General features: G+C 38.0%; 3 protein-coding genes across 3 annotated transcripts; 2 read left to right on the forward strand and 1 right to left on the reverse strand.

Moving 5' to 3' along the window:
• The first annotated feature begins 1,400 nt into the window (after positions 1-1,400).
• LOC114249617 (uncharacterized) lies at positions 1,401-2,269 on the forward strand. Its single transcript, XM_028183252.2, has 2 exons — positions 1,401-1,540; positions 2,017-2,269. Exons 1-2 carry the CDS (start codon positions 1,529-1,531, stop codon positions 2,218-2,220), a joined length of 216 nt encoding a protein of 71 aa, XP_028039053.2. The 5' UTR covers positions 1,401-1,528; the 3' UTR covers positions 2,221-2,269.
• Positions 2,270-5,294: 3,025 nt separating this feature from the next.
• Positions 5,295-6,173, forward strand: LOC114249614 (uncharacterized). Its single transcript, XM_028183248.2, has 2 exons — positions 5,295-5,430; positions 5,909-6,173. The coding sequence occupies exons 1-2, from the start codon at positions 5,419-5,421 to the stop codon at positions 6,110-6,112; spliced, it is 216 nt and encodes a 71-aa protein (XP_028039049.2). The 5' UTR covers positions 5,295-5,418; the 3' UTR covers positions 6,113-6,173.
• Positions 6,174-9,478: 3,305 nt separating this feature from the next.
• On the reverse strand, positions 9,479-12,376 carry LOC114249616 (uncharacterized). The gene is made up of 2 exons (XM_028183251.2): positions 12,219-12,376; positions 9,479-9,761 (listed from the first exon to the last, which is right to left on the reverse strand). Exons 1-2 carry the CDS (start codon positions 12,228-12,230, stop codon positions 9,558-9,560), a joined length of 216 nt encoding a protein of 71 aa, XP_028039052.1. The 5' UTR covers positions 12,231-12,376; the 3' UTR covers positions 9,479-9,557.
• Between the last annotated feature and the right edge of the window lie 4,305 nt (positions 12,377-16,681).

A 16,681-nucleotide genomic window follows, 5' to 3' on the forward strand; every position in this document is an offset into this window, starting at 1 on the left:
ATTCATTCACGTAGCAACTGCTCTTGAGTTGTTAGGTCTAAGTAGACTTCGGAGGCGCTCGAGCAGCTGTTAGCAAATCCCACCTCTCCTGGCTGAGCCTTTGCTCGCCCACCTGTCCTGGTGAAACTGGAAAGGTCTCAGGGCCACCAGTAATCCTTCAATCATAAAAAAGCTCTCTTTGGTTGAACCCGTGAGCACACGTAACAGCCAGAGCTTAGCTGGAATAGCCCCTTAGGCTACCCGCGAATAGGCAGAGAAAAAAATAAGGCTGGCAAAAACGTCACTTGGCCTTTTGAGAAATTTGGTATTGAATACTTGTAAAATGCTCCAAACCTCGCAAAAAAATATATATTAAAATTCAGTTGCAAAGTTTTTTAATATAGTTAATACATATTTTAATGCATATGTTCACTATACACGGAGTAAGATAATGATTTGATTAACTGAACGTTCGTGTTATTCTAGAGATATCTTTTTTATTTCCAAATTTCGAACAATCACTTACAATTACACACAATACTTTATATTGTATTTTTTATTAAGTTTAAATTAAAGTTCATAAAATGAAGATCGGGTCCACGGCTTCGGTAGTTTAACTGACAGATATAAAAAATTATAATAATAGTCTTTACATATTTAAAAAAGCTTTTATCGTTTAATCTCTTGTTTATTATTTTTATGTTTTTCGTGATGCTTGGAATACATTTCAGTTCTCTATAAGATATTTATATCAGATAGATCTTTAAGACATTTATATAAGATATTATTTGTCTATGGTGGAAATGGCCCTCTGAGTTTTTTTTATTGCTTAGATGTGTGGACGAGCTCACAGCCCACCTGGTGTTAAATGGTTACTGGAGCCCATGGACGTATTTTTTTTATTATTGCTTAGATGGGTGGACGAGCTCACAGCCCACCTGGTGTTAAGTGGTTACCGGAGCCCATAGATATCTACAACGTAAATGCGCCACACACCTTGAGATATAAGTTTTAAGGTCTCAGTATAGTTACAACGGCTGCCCCACCCTTCAAACCGAAACGCATTACCGCTTCACGGTAGAAATAGGCGGGGTGGTGGTACCTACCCGTGCGGACTCACGAGAGGTCCTACTACCAGTAACCACTGTATAGATAGACTATAAATATATCCTATAAATAATAGACTTTTTTTTCTATAATTAATTTGAAATTAAGCCGTAAAAGTTAAAACTTAATTAAAAAAATATTTTTAAGACAACCGAAAACCGTATAAAAAAAAAATACATTTTTATTTTGATGTAAAAGGTGTTAATAACGCTATGTTTTATCTATATCTCGTACGTCTCTTTAATACATTTGTATCCAAAAGCCGTTGTTACTTGATATAAATCTAATTACAATTCAATGTATACTGTATTGAACGAACGAGGAGGTTACACTCTCATTGCGTGAATGCGTGCACTTGTCCTTCATTACTTTGTATAAAGAGTGAGGCAGGCTTCCACAGAACATCATTCAACTCTGAACTAGTCCACTGACAATCAACAAAATGTTCAAACTGGTGAGCCTTAATCAGTTTCATAATTATTTTATCTACTTCTATCAATATGAAATCGCTTCGATTTTTGAAGTTCAACTACATGTGAACGATATGAACCTATTGCACGTCGAATAGGAGAGTTTTATGTGGATCTGGATATTTACTGGTGGTAGGACCTCTTGTGAGTCCGGGTAGATAGGTATCACCGCCCTGCCTATTTCTGCCGTGAAGCAGTAATGCGTTTCGGTTTGAAGGGTGGAGCAGTCGTTGTAACTATACTGAGACCTTAGAGCTTATATCTCAAGGTGGGTGGCGCATTTACGTTGTAGATGTCTATAGGCTCCAGTAACCACTTAACACCAGGTGGGCTTTGACCTCGACTACCCATCAAAGCAATAAAAAAAAATTATAATATTATATAGTTCTTGTGAAACAATGCGTGTATAACAATGTCTTAAAAATATTTCTATATATGAAAATTATCAAATCATTTCCAGTTCATCTTCGCTTGCTTCCTGGCCTTCGCGGCGGCTAAGCCCAGCGTCCTTCTCAGCTCGTACACTGCTCCCGTCGCGTACACCTCGCCCGTCGCGGCTGCCTACAACGCTCCACTGACCTACTCAGCCTACACCGCACCAGTAGCAGCCTATTCCGCCTACACATACGCCTCACCGTATGCCGCTTACTACCTGCGACGTTAAATAATTTTATGCGGAAATATGTATCCACTCTATCTGCCGAAATAAATAAACCAATATACTTGCTACCTGAATAATGGAAACTCTCATTTCTTAATGCTCCTATCTATCCTGTGTCATTTCATTTTTTTTTAATGCCATTTATAGAGATTCAAAAAAGAAGACCACATTTGTCAAATTATCGTGATAATTGAACGAATGAAAAAATTTACATATAATAGTTTAGTAAATTAACTATTGTACCCATATATTATGTGAACTACTCTCTCTCCTACAAGCATACGGTACAAACTTCACATGGAACCAGAGTCCCTTGACCCAGAGATTCCAAACAACCGTCCAAGAAGTACATGTAGAAGATGCTTAGCTTTAGCTTAATCTTGGACGTGCATGCAACACATTTCTAATTCATCTATAGCTATAACTTATTATTAGCTTAGCTCTGTATGTGTAACAGTCTTTGCTGCAAAAGGAATTTTAATTAGCTAAAACGCTATAATTTTCAAGTTCAGGATTTTGTGGTACATACATAAATTGTATTGATTACATAGTAATTAACTATATAATTGTGCTAGATGGATTAACGAACTCGTGGTCCTTTCTGTGTGAAGTAGTCACAGGATCTCACTGACACAACCACCCATCTTCGGACACCAGTTCGAAGTCTTAATTGCGAAAAACAAAGAAAATTCAAATATTGTGAGATAATATAGAATACTGCAAGTTGAATGCAATCGTCCACTTTAAAACATGAAGTGTCAATCGAAGTCTCAGTCCCGTGTATTTCTGACATATAGCTGACCAGATCAGACTATCACTTGCGAAAGCTTTTATACAGTTTTAAAGTATTATTTAAAATAACATCTTAATATATTTGATACCTCGAACTCTCTTCGAGTAGATAAACCGTGAATTAAGAAAATATCGCTCAAAGTGATGAATTTATTTTAAGGATTTATTCATTTTAACGGCTAAAATTCAAACACTCTTTTAAATAATCTGTGACAATAACTGATTTCATTTTCACTATTAAACTTACACACCTGACTCGGACGACACGACGGGGCAGCCGCCGCCGCGCCGTCGTCCTAAACGAGTTATTTCGAATCCTTCCATCTCGGAGCTTTTAGGCATTACAAGCATAACCTTTATACTATTCTTCTCGAATTCGTCGAATAAAGAGTTCGAAGCGCAATTTTATCCACAAACACAACCCACTGAGTTTCTCGCCGGGTTTTAGCCAGATTCGGATCTGGTGGTAGACCAGCTCTTGATAGGACAGATTCTAATAAATCCTATCGGACTGAGCCCTGTGAACTTATCTACCACCCAAGACGAATAGCCTTTTGAGGCTACCGGCAGCTAAGTAGAAAAAAAAGAATTCAGAAAGAAATATTACGATGTTTTTATTAAAACGTTGAACTGAAATTAACAAAAAAAAACGCTCTTAATAACTAAATAATTCTTCTTGCAAATAAAAGAAGCATTTATCAAATTTCGGGGCCGTCATAGGCTCCATCCACAGTTCCTTCATTTACAAAATAAATTATAACAAAAACTTATCGAAAACTTAGTAAAAAAATCCATAAAAGTCACACACAAATACTTCCACTCTCTAATAACATTGTCTTTAGACGCGTGCAGCTCTAGCATTACCACCCAAACTCAGCGCGCTAATATTTCGGACATTAGCCCGCTGAGTTTCTTGCCGGATCTTCTCGGAGGGTCGCGATTCCGATCCAGTAGTAGGTGTGGTCGCCCAACAACTGCCTACGGCTGTTAGGTTTCCTTCAAATGTTCTCAAGCAACTGTTAGCAAATTCCATCTCTCTTGGCTTAGCCAATCTGTCCTGGTGAAACAAGAAAGGACTCCGGGCCATGTACAAGTCAAACTAATAAACCGGGTTAAAGAAACATTTAAAACGATTACTTCCAGATGAACTTAATATAACTTATTGACGTAGATAGGCCGATCATGTATTTTGTGATGTCTTATATCAAGCAAAATGTTACCGATTCCATAGAGAGCTTTTTGCTCTTCACAGAGCGAATGCGGTATCCATCGGGAAAACAACTTTTTTACACCTAATTGTTCATGCAAGACTATTTGTATTTGACTCATGCCAATGTCTAAAGTTGCCTGAATTTCGCGGTATGTCACATGTCGATCTTCCTCAATCAGCTTACGCACAACATCAACGTTTTCTTGGGTGCCTGCAGTTTTTGGACGACCTTGACGGGGATCATCACTGAGCTTGACACGTCCACGTTGAAACTCAGCAAACTAGCGATAAATTGTGGTTTTGGATGGGGCTTCATCACCAAATACAGAAATCATCCGGTCAACACACTGTTTTTGTGTTAAACCACTTCGAAAGTCATAATAAATCATCGCTCTTGAATTTTCTCGAGTCAATTCCATTTTCTCAACGACTAAACAAGTTTGACAAAACCTCGTGACAAGACCGAGAATCTTTTTTTAAATAAATAAATGGTATTAGATTTTTAAAACCAAGGAGTTTTCAATTAAAAAGATTTTAATATGACAGGAACAGCGGAAATATTTCATTCCCGATACTTTTAGTGCAGCCGTGCTAGTACTCAACCATTATTCTCTTCCTCCTCATGCTTGCATCGATAATCCTCAATGCTGAGGGTCGTGGCCTCCTTTAATAACTTTCTCCTGCATTATCCTGTTTTTTTTTATTGCTTTGATGGGAGGACGAGCGCACAGCCCATCTGGTTTTAAGTGGTTACTGGAGCCCATAGACATCTACAACGTAAATGCGCCACCCACCTTGAGATCTAAGTTCTAAGGTCTCAGTATAGTTACCACGGCTGCCCCACCCTTCAAACCGAAACGCATTACTGCTTCACGGCAGAAATAGGCGGGGTGGTGGTGCCTATCCGTGCGGACTCACAAGAGGTCCTACCATCAGTCAATTATTATTATAATTATTATTTGTATGTAAAACATTTTGAATGCATTCAAATAAGTTTAGACTTTATTTTTTTTATTCAATTCCGATTTAAATAGTAACTGCTCTGCTTATTATTCAACGCATGGGAGCAAGCAACGAATCCGTGAATTCTCGCGTTGCGTGAATGCGTGCACTTGTCCTTCATTACTTTGTATAAAGAGTGAGGCGGGCTTCCACAGAACATCATTCAACTCTGAACTAGTCCACTGACAATCAACACAATGTTCAAACTGGTGAGCCTTATTTTGACTCTCACTTTTTTTCTTCTACGTTCAATTCACAATCATTCAAACAGCTCGATTGATGAAAATTAACTGTTTTAAAGATTGTTTAAAATATGTTTTTTCTACATTCTCAATAATATAGTATTTAATAATAATATTTATGTTTTAACTCCGTTAGCTGATCATTTTAGCGATGAAATTTATACATCACTCTCCATCAATTTGATCGCATAATGAATTACGTGTATAGAAATGGCATTTATAATTTCAAATTTCAAAAAACTTTGAATCATTGCCTTATAATGTGCCATCAATATAGTAACAGTGACGTACTCATATCAACATGATATAATAATATTATAATAGCAACAGTCACAACCAAGCTTATGACAGTTTAAAGGTTCAGAGTTAGGACAAAAAATCTCAAATATGTCAAAATTACAATTATTGGGATAACTTTTTAAAAATTATTTGTTTTCATTTTTAGTTCATCTTCGCTTGCTTCCTGGCCTTCGCGGCGGCTAAGCCCAGCGTCCTTCTCAGCTCGTACACTGCTCCCGTCGCGTACACCTCGCCCGTCGCGGCTGCCTACACCGCTCCGCTGGCCTACTCAGCCTACACCGCACCAGTAGCAGCCTACTCCGCCTACACATACGCCTCACCCTACGCTGCTTACTACCTCCGACGTTAAATACTCCAGATGCAACAGTTACCCAAACATGATACAAAAATAAAAATTGATGTTATTGGAATTTATTATTTTTATTTTGATAGTATTATTTATGTGGGATTCTCTATTCGGTTTGAGCCAATGAAACAGTTAATAGCTGCTCCCAAACTCGATTTTAATTCCGTCTATCTTATTATAAGTAAAAAAACAAAATGTGTGCAATTCACACGTGGTAGAAGTGAAACCTTCCAAAATTAAAATACAATTATCCTAAACGTCTTAAGTATATGTAAAATTTTGTCATTAGTAAATAATTGTAAGGTAGCGCCCTCTGTGAATTGATATTTTAATTTCACGTATAATCCTAAATTAACAAGAGCTTCCATACACACGTTAGTATTAAAAAATCTCACAGATGGCGCTGTAGTATGTATATTTCTGTCTCATTCTTTGCTGGCTTCATCCTACACATTTTTGTATTTGTGTCTCTTACCTCTCGTTTTTTCCGTTGCATCCGGTTTGAAATCACAACGATTCTAAAGAAGTTTTCACTTCAATAAAATATAAACGTCTTCCGTCTTCCGAGTTACACTGCGTCTATTCACTGCTGTGTCCGGTATTCCTCCTCTCGCTTAAAAATAAAACTTTGCTTCCAACATTGATTCGCCGTTTTTCTTAGCTTCTAACGCGACATATCTCTCTCACTCAGTCATGCTCCATATCTGTTATTCATTCACAAATTTCGTTCCCACATTTATATATTTTCTTTTTGAAGTGAAACAAACTTCTTTAAGCGAGCTGTGAGTAAAATTTAACTCGCGACAGATTCATTACGGCTAAAGAGAAAATATACAATTTAGGAAGAGTGCGAGTGAGAAAATAGACAGAGCGTCTCGCGAATCACTCGACCGCGGAGAGAGGGAAGGGACAAAACGAGCTAGGTCGTTTCTCTTATACACAGCATTCCCTATTACAAGATAAATTTTATTTAAGGATGAAAAATGAAGAAAACCAAAATACTACATACTGCAAAAGAAGTTTTATTTTCGTTTTTTTCACGTGCACCGAGTTGCACGCTCACCATTTTTTATCTGAATATCTGCTGCGGTGTATGTATAGATTGTAAGGACTGATTCCAATACTGAAATGTTAATAAGCTACTACTCTAAATTAAGTTAAAAATAATGGTTTAGGGCGAATTGTTTTGAACATTTGCGACTATTTATGTTACATCCAATTTTGTTGAAAACATACATTACAGTCTACCCGTGATCGCGTGATTTTTGCAACAATGCCGAAATATTGGGAAGTAATTAAATGTCAAAATCGTAGTGAGAAGCCGTTTAATAGTGTGTGAAATTACTTATTAGTTTTTGGCGGACTTCCTCCCTTTCACTTAATGATTCTCGTGGTATTTAATTATAGTACACTTTCTTCGCTTGTGTGAACTTTACTATAACATCCCGTGTTCGAAGACCCATGCTCAATAGTGGTATGAAAGGGAGCCGATACCCTAGAATTCATACTAATTTTGTACTGAATTTCATTAAAATCGATTCAGTGGTTTAGGCATTCAAACGCAATAATCAGATAGTCACATTCAGATTAAGCTTATTATTTGTACTAAAATTTGTAATTGCAAACAGCATAAAAGTCTATAAATAAAGCAAGATAATACTCTTAATCTAATTTTAATGTACCAAATCCTTTTCATTCTGTTCCATATTAATAGTTCTCTACCTGTTCTCAAACTGTTCTCTACATATCTCTACGTTACTGGTAACTATTCCGGAAACGTAAAAAAATTCCATAATTATATAAAATAATTCTAAAACTCTATGGTTAATTTTTAATACTGTGGCTTATAAATGTTACATTTAATATATTTTATTTAATAAAACCGTTTTCATCTTCATTACGTTCTTCAATCTAGGCACAACGATATTTTATTATATTTATTGATTGATGATGATTTCAAATAAAGTAACAGTTTGGAATCCTGAAGTTTATAAATTACCATGTCGTGTGTATTGAGTAATACATCCCGTCTCTCTCGTTTCGGGAATATATGAGTTGCTTGTTGTTAAACTACATAATTATAATGTAAGTAACGCTGTAAAGCCGAACGTTATCATGATTTGTCTTAAGTTCAGAACAGTTTATATCAATACTTGCCGTTGTTAGGTTTAAGTTATAGGGTACTTACAAAACCTTACAAAAGGGTCTTTAAGCGAAATCAATTGACGAGACTATTTATGTCACAGAGATGCCATCTATTAAACGTCATTACGAAGTCACCCAAAATAAATTGTGCAGGAGGAGAATTTAGACGTAAAAATTTTTTACGGATACACGAGGATTTTTTGTATTTATTGCTTAGATGGGTGGACGAGCTCACAGCCCACTTGGTGTCTAGTGGTTACTGGAGCCCATAGACATCTACAATGTAAATGCCGCCACCCACCTTGAGATATGAGTCTTAAGATCTCAGTATAATTACAACGGCTGCCCCACCCTTCAAACTGAAACACATTACTGCTTCACGGCAGAAATAGGCGGAAAAGACTATGACCATGGGGTATTAGCTTCTTATTAGGTCTTGGTGAAATACTTTTACTTTGAATTTTTATGATGTAACTGACTTGTTTTCTTAATTGCCTTGCAGGCAAAAGAGCATACGACCCGCCTAATTGTAAGTGGTTATCGTTGCTCCTGGACGACAGCAATGCGATGGGCGTAGACAAGTCGCTGCTTACTTAAGATCTCTCCAGAAGTCGCGTTTGAAAAAAGGCATGTCATAACGCTCAGTGTAGCGTAGTAGCTTACTACAGTGTACAGGAGTTCATTCTAGAGCCGGATGGTGAATGGCAAAATAGATCTATAATAGAAACATACGATACGATCTATGATGATAGATGTATACAGCAATACATTAATTTGTCACCATTTAAGCTTCTTAGTCATAATTGGTTTATGTAATACTAGCGACCCGCCCTCGCTTCGCTTCGGAAACATTAAAACACACATGAAACAAAAAAAAAAAAGTAGCCTATGTTCATCAGGGACAATATCGGCTTCTAATGGAAAAACAATTTTTCAAATCGGTCCAGTAGTTTCGGAGCCTATTCGAAACAAACAAACAAACAAATCTCTCCTCTTTATAATATTAGTATAGATATTTAACAACAAAACTTGTATAACAGAGTAAGCTTTTCATTTCGTGTAATTAAATAATTATTAGTTTTATTTTCAATTTTTACAAACGATAACCTGGGTTCGATATAGTGACTAATATGCTATGCAATTATCGATTGAAAAGAATGAAATAACAGAAATCGTTGATGAATATTTGGCATTCAATGAAATTGTTAAAAAAAGAAACGAATGTTTTGATCAGGTAGCAACAAAGTCCATTTATTAGGTCAGCCGAACATAGTTTTGAATCGGAAAGTTTTTAAAGATAGCATTAACGTCGGAGGTAGTAAGCGGCGTAGGGTGAGGCGTATGTGTAGGCGGAGTAGGCTGCTACTGGTGCGGTGTAGGCTGAGTAGGCCAGCGGAGCGGTGTAGGCAGCCGCGACGGGCGCGGTGTATGCGACGGGAGCCGTGTACGAGCTGAGAAGGACGCTGGGCTTAGCCGCCGCGAAGGCCAGGAAGCAAGCGAAGATGAACTGCAATAAAAATACATTTGATTAGCGATGAATTGAATTCTTATTATACTTTAGAGGTTAACGACAAAAGGAAGATCTTACAACGAGCGAGTGAAATTGCTTGATTAGACCCATAGTTCTTATTTGATTCTTTTGAACTTGTTTATATGCAAACTTGTCTTGATAATATCGTTTTTTTTTTTTTTTTTTTTTTTATGATTGAAAGTTTACTGGTGGCCCGAAGGCCTTTCCAGTTTCACCAGGACAGGTGGGCGAGCAAAGGCTCAGCCAAGAGGGGTGGGATTTGCTAACAACTGCCCGAGCGCCTCCGAAGGAGACCTAACAACTCAAGAGCAATTGTTTCGCGAATGAATCTACTACCGGATCGGAATCGCGACCCGCTGAGAAGATCCGGCGAGAAACTCAGCGGGCTGATGCATGGGTTAGGTTGCACGTCGACCTCTTTGTCGAGTTCGACGAGTACGGTTACCGGGGTCCCTAAGCCTGCCCCTAGTATTAGAGCTGAAGGCATCTAATGCAAAGGTTATTGGATCTGATGGATCCGTAAGGACGTGTCTAGGGCGTCGACGGTGACTGGCTCCTGCATGATCAGGATTCGGAGAGTAGTCAGCGGCGGCAACGATAAGGCGATTATCATGACGCATAGCCTTATCGAAGTATCGTTCCGACGCTGACTTCATGTATTTCCGAATTGATTCGAGGCCCAGGTCGTCGTGTAGGTCAACGTTCCTCACGAACCACGGAGCGCCGACAGCTAACCTGCAAAAGCGGGATTGTAGGGATTGGAGGGTGTCTATGTGTGTGCGGGCCGCGTGAGCGAACACCACACTCGCGTAAGTCATGACGGGCCTTATGCAAGTTTTGTAAAGTGTCACCTTGTTCCGAAGGGACATTTTACTCCGCTTACAGATCATGGGGTAGAGTCTACCGAGAATAAACGCGGCACGGTCACGGACTGATTTTATATGCGGGCGGAATGTCATCGATGCATCCAGGGTAACGCCCAGGTACTTGACCTTCCTGGCCCAGGGTATGGGTTGTCTAAAGAGAGTAATCGGGGGTGTGAGATTCCTCCTCCTAATCCGGGAGGAAATCCGTGTGGAGCTTCCCCTCTGAAATAGCACCGCAGTACTTTTCGCTGGGTTGATGTCTATGCGCCATTTTCGGAACCACTGTCCTAGGGCTAGGGCTGCGCTCTGAAGCTTCTTCGCGATTAGGGACTTATTTCTACTAGAATAGTAAACAGTCGTGTCGTCGGCGAATAAAGCTAAATGGGTCGGCGGCGACCGGGGAATATCGTTGACGAATAAGCTAAATAGGAGGGGTGAGAGGACAGAGCCTTGCGGGACTCCAGCTGTGAGAGGTCGTGGGGAGGAGCGGGTTCCCTCGACTCGATATCGAAAAGAGCGGTTCGACAAGAAGTCCCGTATGATGAGCACGAGACTATCCGGCACGCCCATGTTGAATAGTTTGAAAATCAAACCATTGTGCCAGACTTTGTCGAACGCTTTTGCGACGTCGAAGAAGAGAGCTCCCGTGTATAACGGTTTTGGTCGATTAAGCCCCACAAGAATGTGCTCCGTGAGGCGGTGCACCTGTTGAACGCATGAGTGATTTGTACGGAATCCGAATTGTTCATCGATGAGAATGCCCTTGGATGAGACGAAATCTCTGAGGCGCTTGTAGAGCAGACGCTCATACAGTTTGCCTAGAGACATGAGGAGGCTAATCGGGCGGTAGCTCGTCGGATGATTTTTTGGTTTACCGGGTTTATGTATGCCGATAACGTCCGCTTCTTTCCACACCGCGGGAAAGATACAGTTCGCCATAGCGGCATTGAAAATAGATGCCAACATCACGATGAGTTGGACGGGTAGAAGTTTAATAACGCGGTTAGATATACCGTCGGAACCGGGAGCCTTGCGAGGACGTAGGTCTTTGATCAAGTCTTTAACTTCCATCGGGGTGACGGGTGGTAACGCATCCGAGGGTGGCAAGGAGGCTCTGCGTTCTACCTCACTGTCTACTAATTCTACATGAACAGGGTCCACGGATTGAGTGCTGGGCGTGCACTGGGTTTGCAATGTATCGGCCAGCAGCTCTGCTTTTTCGTCATCATCAAAGGCCGCGAGTCGGCCTGAGGGGCCTACGAGGGGGGGCATAGTTACTACCGTATCCGATTTGAGAGTACGAGCTAAGCGGTAGTAAGACCTTTGGGAGGGCGCGAGTCCTTCTAAGAAATCAGACCATCTGGCATCTCGGACTTCGGCGATGCGAGACTTGATAATACGACGAGATAATATCGTTAGCGCGATTCAGGAATTTATTCAATTTCTTCTTTTCTATGATCTAACTCTACAATACTCGTAATTCCGGATGAACTTTAACTATTCCTTACAGAAAAAGTGTCGAGGTTACAATTAATTCATAAGACAAATAAATAAATTCTTAACTCACCAATTTGAACATTTTGACTGGAGTCGTACACTGAGCTACTGCTGAGCTGAATGATGTTCAATTACCGTGTAGCCCGAACTTTATACTAAACATTGAAGGACAAGCGCACGTACTGTGTCAGAACTGGGGCCGATGGTAACGTTCTTCGCATAAAGATAAGGTCGGCGTGTTGATGACACGTTAAATTCTTATTAACACAATAAGCGGTCTATCTGATACTAGGCGGCAAGTGGAGCTTGAAGACAGCACAACCTTCGGTTCAGTCGGGCCTCATTCAATACTAGAATAAGACGGCATTGCCCGGTCGACGTCCTCGCCGAACCCGTCACTTGCGACGAAGAGCTCGACAAGTAAATTAACCCACAGACACAGCCCACCGTGTTTCTCGCCGGATCTTCTCAGTATCAAGTGGTGGGAACCAAATCGAGTGTACTCACGATATGTCCTACCACCACTATTCAATACACGAATTAAGGAAAGAAGAAGGGTCGTCGCGTCACCTTGCGGGGGCGCGGAGCGGACCTCGGGGAAACCCCTCTGCCCGGGCATGTGACTCCCTGTCTATCGAGGCTGGGGTGATGCGCGACAGGACTACATGTAGCAGGTTTGGAGTTGTGATGGGTGGGATCGCTTCTTTCTTCTCTTTTTCTGCTCTTCGGCTTTTCGGTCTTCTATCTTCATTCAGCAGGGGGCGGCTGCTTCTCTCTTCCATGCGTGAATTAAGGAGAGGAAACAACATCGTTAAATAGTAAAATAAAGGATGTAAATACTACGGACGGATGATAACGACGTGTGATCTAAGGTCTTTCATATTAGTTTCTAGTGTATTAAGTTTAATGACACTATCATTAGCATAATAATATCGAGGGGTGAAAAACTATTTTGGTTAATAGCGGTATTAAGCGATAATTCGCTTAATACGCGACATTTATCTTTGTAACTACAGGTGCTTTTTATTTGGTACTAGCTTTTGTCCGCGACTTCGTCCGCGCGAAATTATTATTTAGCATAACGCAAAATTTTACCCGTCTCTTCATTTACGTAGAAAGTGAAAATATTTTTGAATAATAGAATGTTAACGAGCTATTTAAGGTACCAAAATCACACTCTTTAACCGACTTCAAAGAGGAAGTTATCAAGTGGACCATAATTTTTTATCTATGTACGTTCACCGATTTTTCAAGAATGCTTGAACCGATTTTGATAATTCTTTTTTCTTTTTTTTTGTTCGAAAGGGTTGACTTCCCCAATGGTCTTATAATCATCAAGATCTGATGATGGGATCCTGGAGAAATCCAGAAAAATCTATAATTATCAAAGCCTATCTAGAAGTGATTTGGGTGTTTCAATGATGTAATGAATAACGTATTTATTTGGATAGGAATTAATATCATCTTTATAAAAACACCTTAACAAATAATGCTTTATTTTAGAACAAATTTGCTTAGCATAAAAAAACGTTATAGTGAGCCAACCTTAACATATAGACATATGTTGTCGCGAACTTTTTTTTAAAACTTTTAAAGGGGAGCAATTTTGTCATACAAAATTTTAGCGAAACTTTAACCGTTTCCGAACCGTGTCCGTTCGCAGGATCTTATGAAGTATATATAGGTATATGAAAAGGGCTCCACGAAGTTTTAAATTTATAGGCCAATTGTTTATACCTTTTATCCCATTATTTATGCCAACAGAGATTAGAATTTTTTTCGTTATTTAACAATTGAATAACTTTTTGAAAAATGGGGATAAAACTTTTTTCCAACGGGGCTCAAAGCTTTCAAGTGTTAAGAAGATACTAGAACTTTTTCAAATTTTTAAAATGACATTTTATGTTATAAAAAAAATATTTTATCTCATAAACCGTACAATGGGGTAAATAGGGACAAAATCGACCTTCAGATTGAATTTTAAAATAGTTCCAATTAAATAGTCACTGCTCAACCAAAGAAATAAGTTGAGTCTTGAACGTACCTAGGTGATTAAAACCGTTACATTATTTTAATTATTCATTTTATAGAAATAATGGGTAAAATAATGGCCGTCCCAATTTACCCAGCGTCCGGGGTAAATTGACACGGTTAAGGGTTAAATTGGGATATTTGTAAGGGTTGTCAACTCGCAGGACTGCGATATATAGGTAGGTGCCATATAATTATTTATATGGACCGAAATGATGAATACAATCCATAATTTAAGCACAATACACAACATAGTGTAAATTAAGCTGGTTTCTATTCCGAAGCGATGTGACGTGAATGATAATCAACAATACAATGATCAAAAAAAGTATGTGCATGTTATATTTTAGAAAATTATTATTTAATTTCCTTAAAAATCACAACTCTGAAACAAAATCATAAAATAGAATAAAAAATAGAAAACAAAAGGACTGGATATGCATTAATACAATTTTATTTAATCAACATTTTCAAAATGATCTTTGAGCAAGAGTAAGATATCAGGTGAATAAGATAAAAAACAGCTTTATCTGATTACTGTCAATAATAACAAAAATAAAAGAAATTCTTTCCAAGCTAAATAACTAAACTCAATTAATTCACTCACTCATAATTGGATATCTCGGATTTTTAATTAATGTTACATTTAAAATCTGAGGCCTGTTTTTATTTGTGTGTGTTCGTTGTGAATGTTAACAAAATCATGATTCGACGCGTGAATAGATTCTGAAATAACAAAAGTTTTGATTTGTTTGAGTTCTTTTAACTTTTAATTTTTTTTATTGCTATAAAGAACATACGACCGGGCAAATATTACAAGGTAAATGTCGCGAAAAAAAGTAATTATATATATACTTTTCTTTTACCTATAATACTTACATAAACTAACTGATAAACATATTAACCTTCTTTACATCACGCAATTAAGTGATAGTATAGGCTAAAAAATCTATTATAAGATATCAGTGACAACCCTAACAAGCCATCCCTATTTTGTCTTTTGGCGTTCCAATTTTGTGTTTTCTCGTCCCTAATTTTTCCAGTCTCGTTCCAAATTACCCTACATACGTCCCAATTTTCCCCAAAAAGAAAGGAAAAAATATACATTTTTTATTTTGTCGAAATATTGTATTTAAAATAAGAATATTGCAACTTACCGTTTGTTGTGGTATTTCCAGGTGTATTAAAAACTTATATAAACTGTGATCTTATTGAAAAAACGACGATAATATTACTTTTTTTAAAAGTTCTTTAAGCTGTTTTAAAACGCACTTTTCAACCACTATTTTAAATTTAATTTGACGAATTTTTGGGACCAACTAAACTCATGTTTAGTACTTCCATAGTTAACTTGGTTTTTCTTCTATACATTGATAAATATTACCTTAAAGAAAATTAGGTAGATTCCGTGCTACAAGTACTTTGAGAATCTTCCGCAGGTTTGTCCCAATTTACCCCAGAATCCCAATTTACCCCATGTCATGGAACTCTTTTTAGCGGTGGCGCGTGCATTCCGTAACAGCCGCAAGAGCCCTATTTTCACGTCAAATTAAAATTATAAATAATAGAGATAGAGTTCCGGGAGTACGGACTTTTCTATTGGAAATTTCCTCCTCTTTAACGAGCATTTTTCAAAATTCCTTATACCTATATTAATATATTTCGAGTTATTAACGAAAAACCAAATATAATTTTTTTTCATCTTATTCTGTTAATAACAATTGCAATTTTTTACCTGCACCATAATCCATCAAAAACATTTTTCTAGAGGTGTTTCCGAATCGAATGAGCTATCACTCATATTTTTACTATTTTTCACCTTTTTGTACTTGTTGACTAGACTATGCGTATAATAAAAAAATACTAGACCAATGAAAAGACAAATTAGAACTAATCTGTTCAAATTTTTTGCCTCGATCCTGCAAATGAGTAGTTCTTTAACACAAACCCAATCATAAAGTACAAGATGACCTACAAACAGCTATGGAATTTGGCAAAAACTTGAACAAGATTCATTTAGAACAGATCAAGTAAATTGAAACATCGTTAAGAAAACAGAAGTGGTACAAAATCAAAAGTACAAATCTACCGATTACATTGAAACGCGTCGTAAATACAGATCCCTCTCGTCACGTTTTGTGTTTTGAAGAAACGTTAATTAATAAAGAGACTTTAAAGAGAATTTAAAAATAATAATATCCAAAGTTTGTTTTAAGTTTTGCGTAAATAATATTACGCAACGACTTATTTTTATTTTGAATCGTAAGCTCTAACTGATAGCAGCTCACGAAAATGATGAAGATATCAGTGCATTGAAATTATTATTACTGGTAGTAGGACCTCTTGCGAGTCCGCACGGGTAGGCACCACCATCCTGTCTATTTCTGCCGTGCGTTTCGGTTTGAAATGTATATTAACTACACCGAGAGCTTAGAACTGATATCTGAAGGTGGGTGGTGGTATTTACGTTGTAGATGCCTGTGGGCTCCAGTAACCACTCAA

Source organism: Bombyx mandarina, chromosome 11 (assembly GCF_030267445.1).
Source record: "Bombyx mandarina strain Sakado chromosome 11, ASM3026744v2".
Lineage (NCBI taxonomy): Eukaryota > Metazoa > Arthropoda > Insecta > Lepidoptera > Bombycidae > Bombyx > Bombyx mandarina.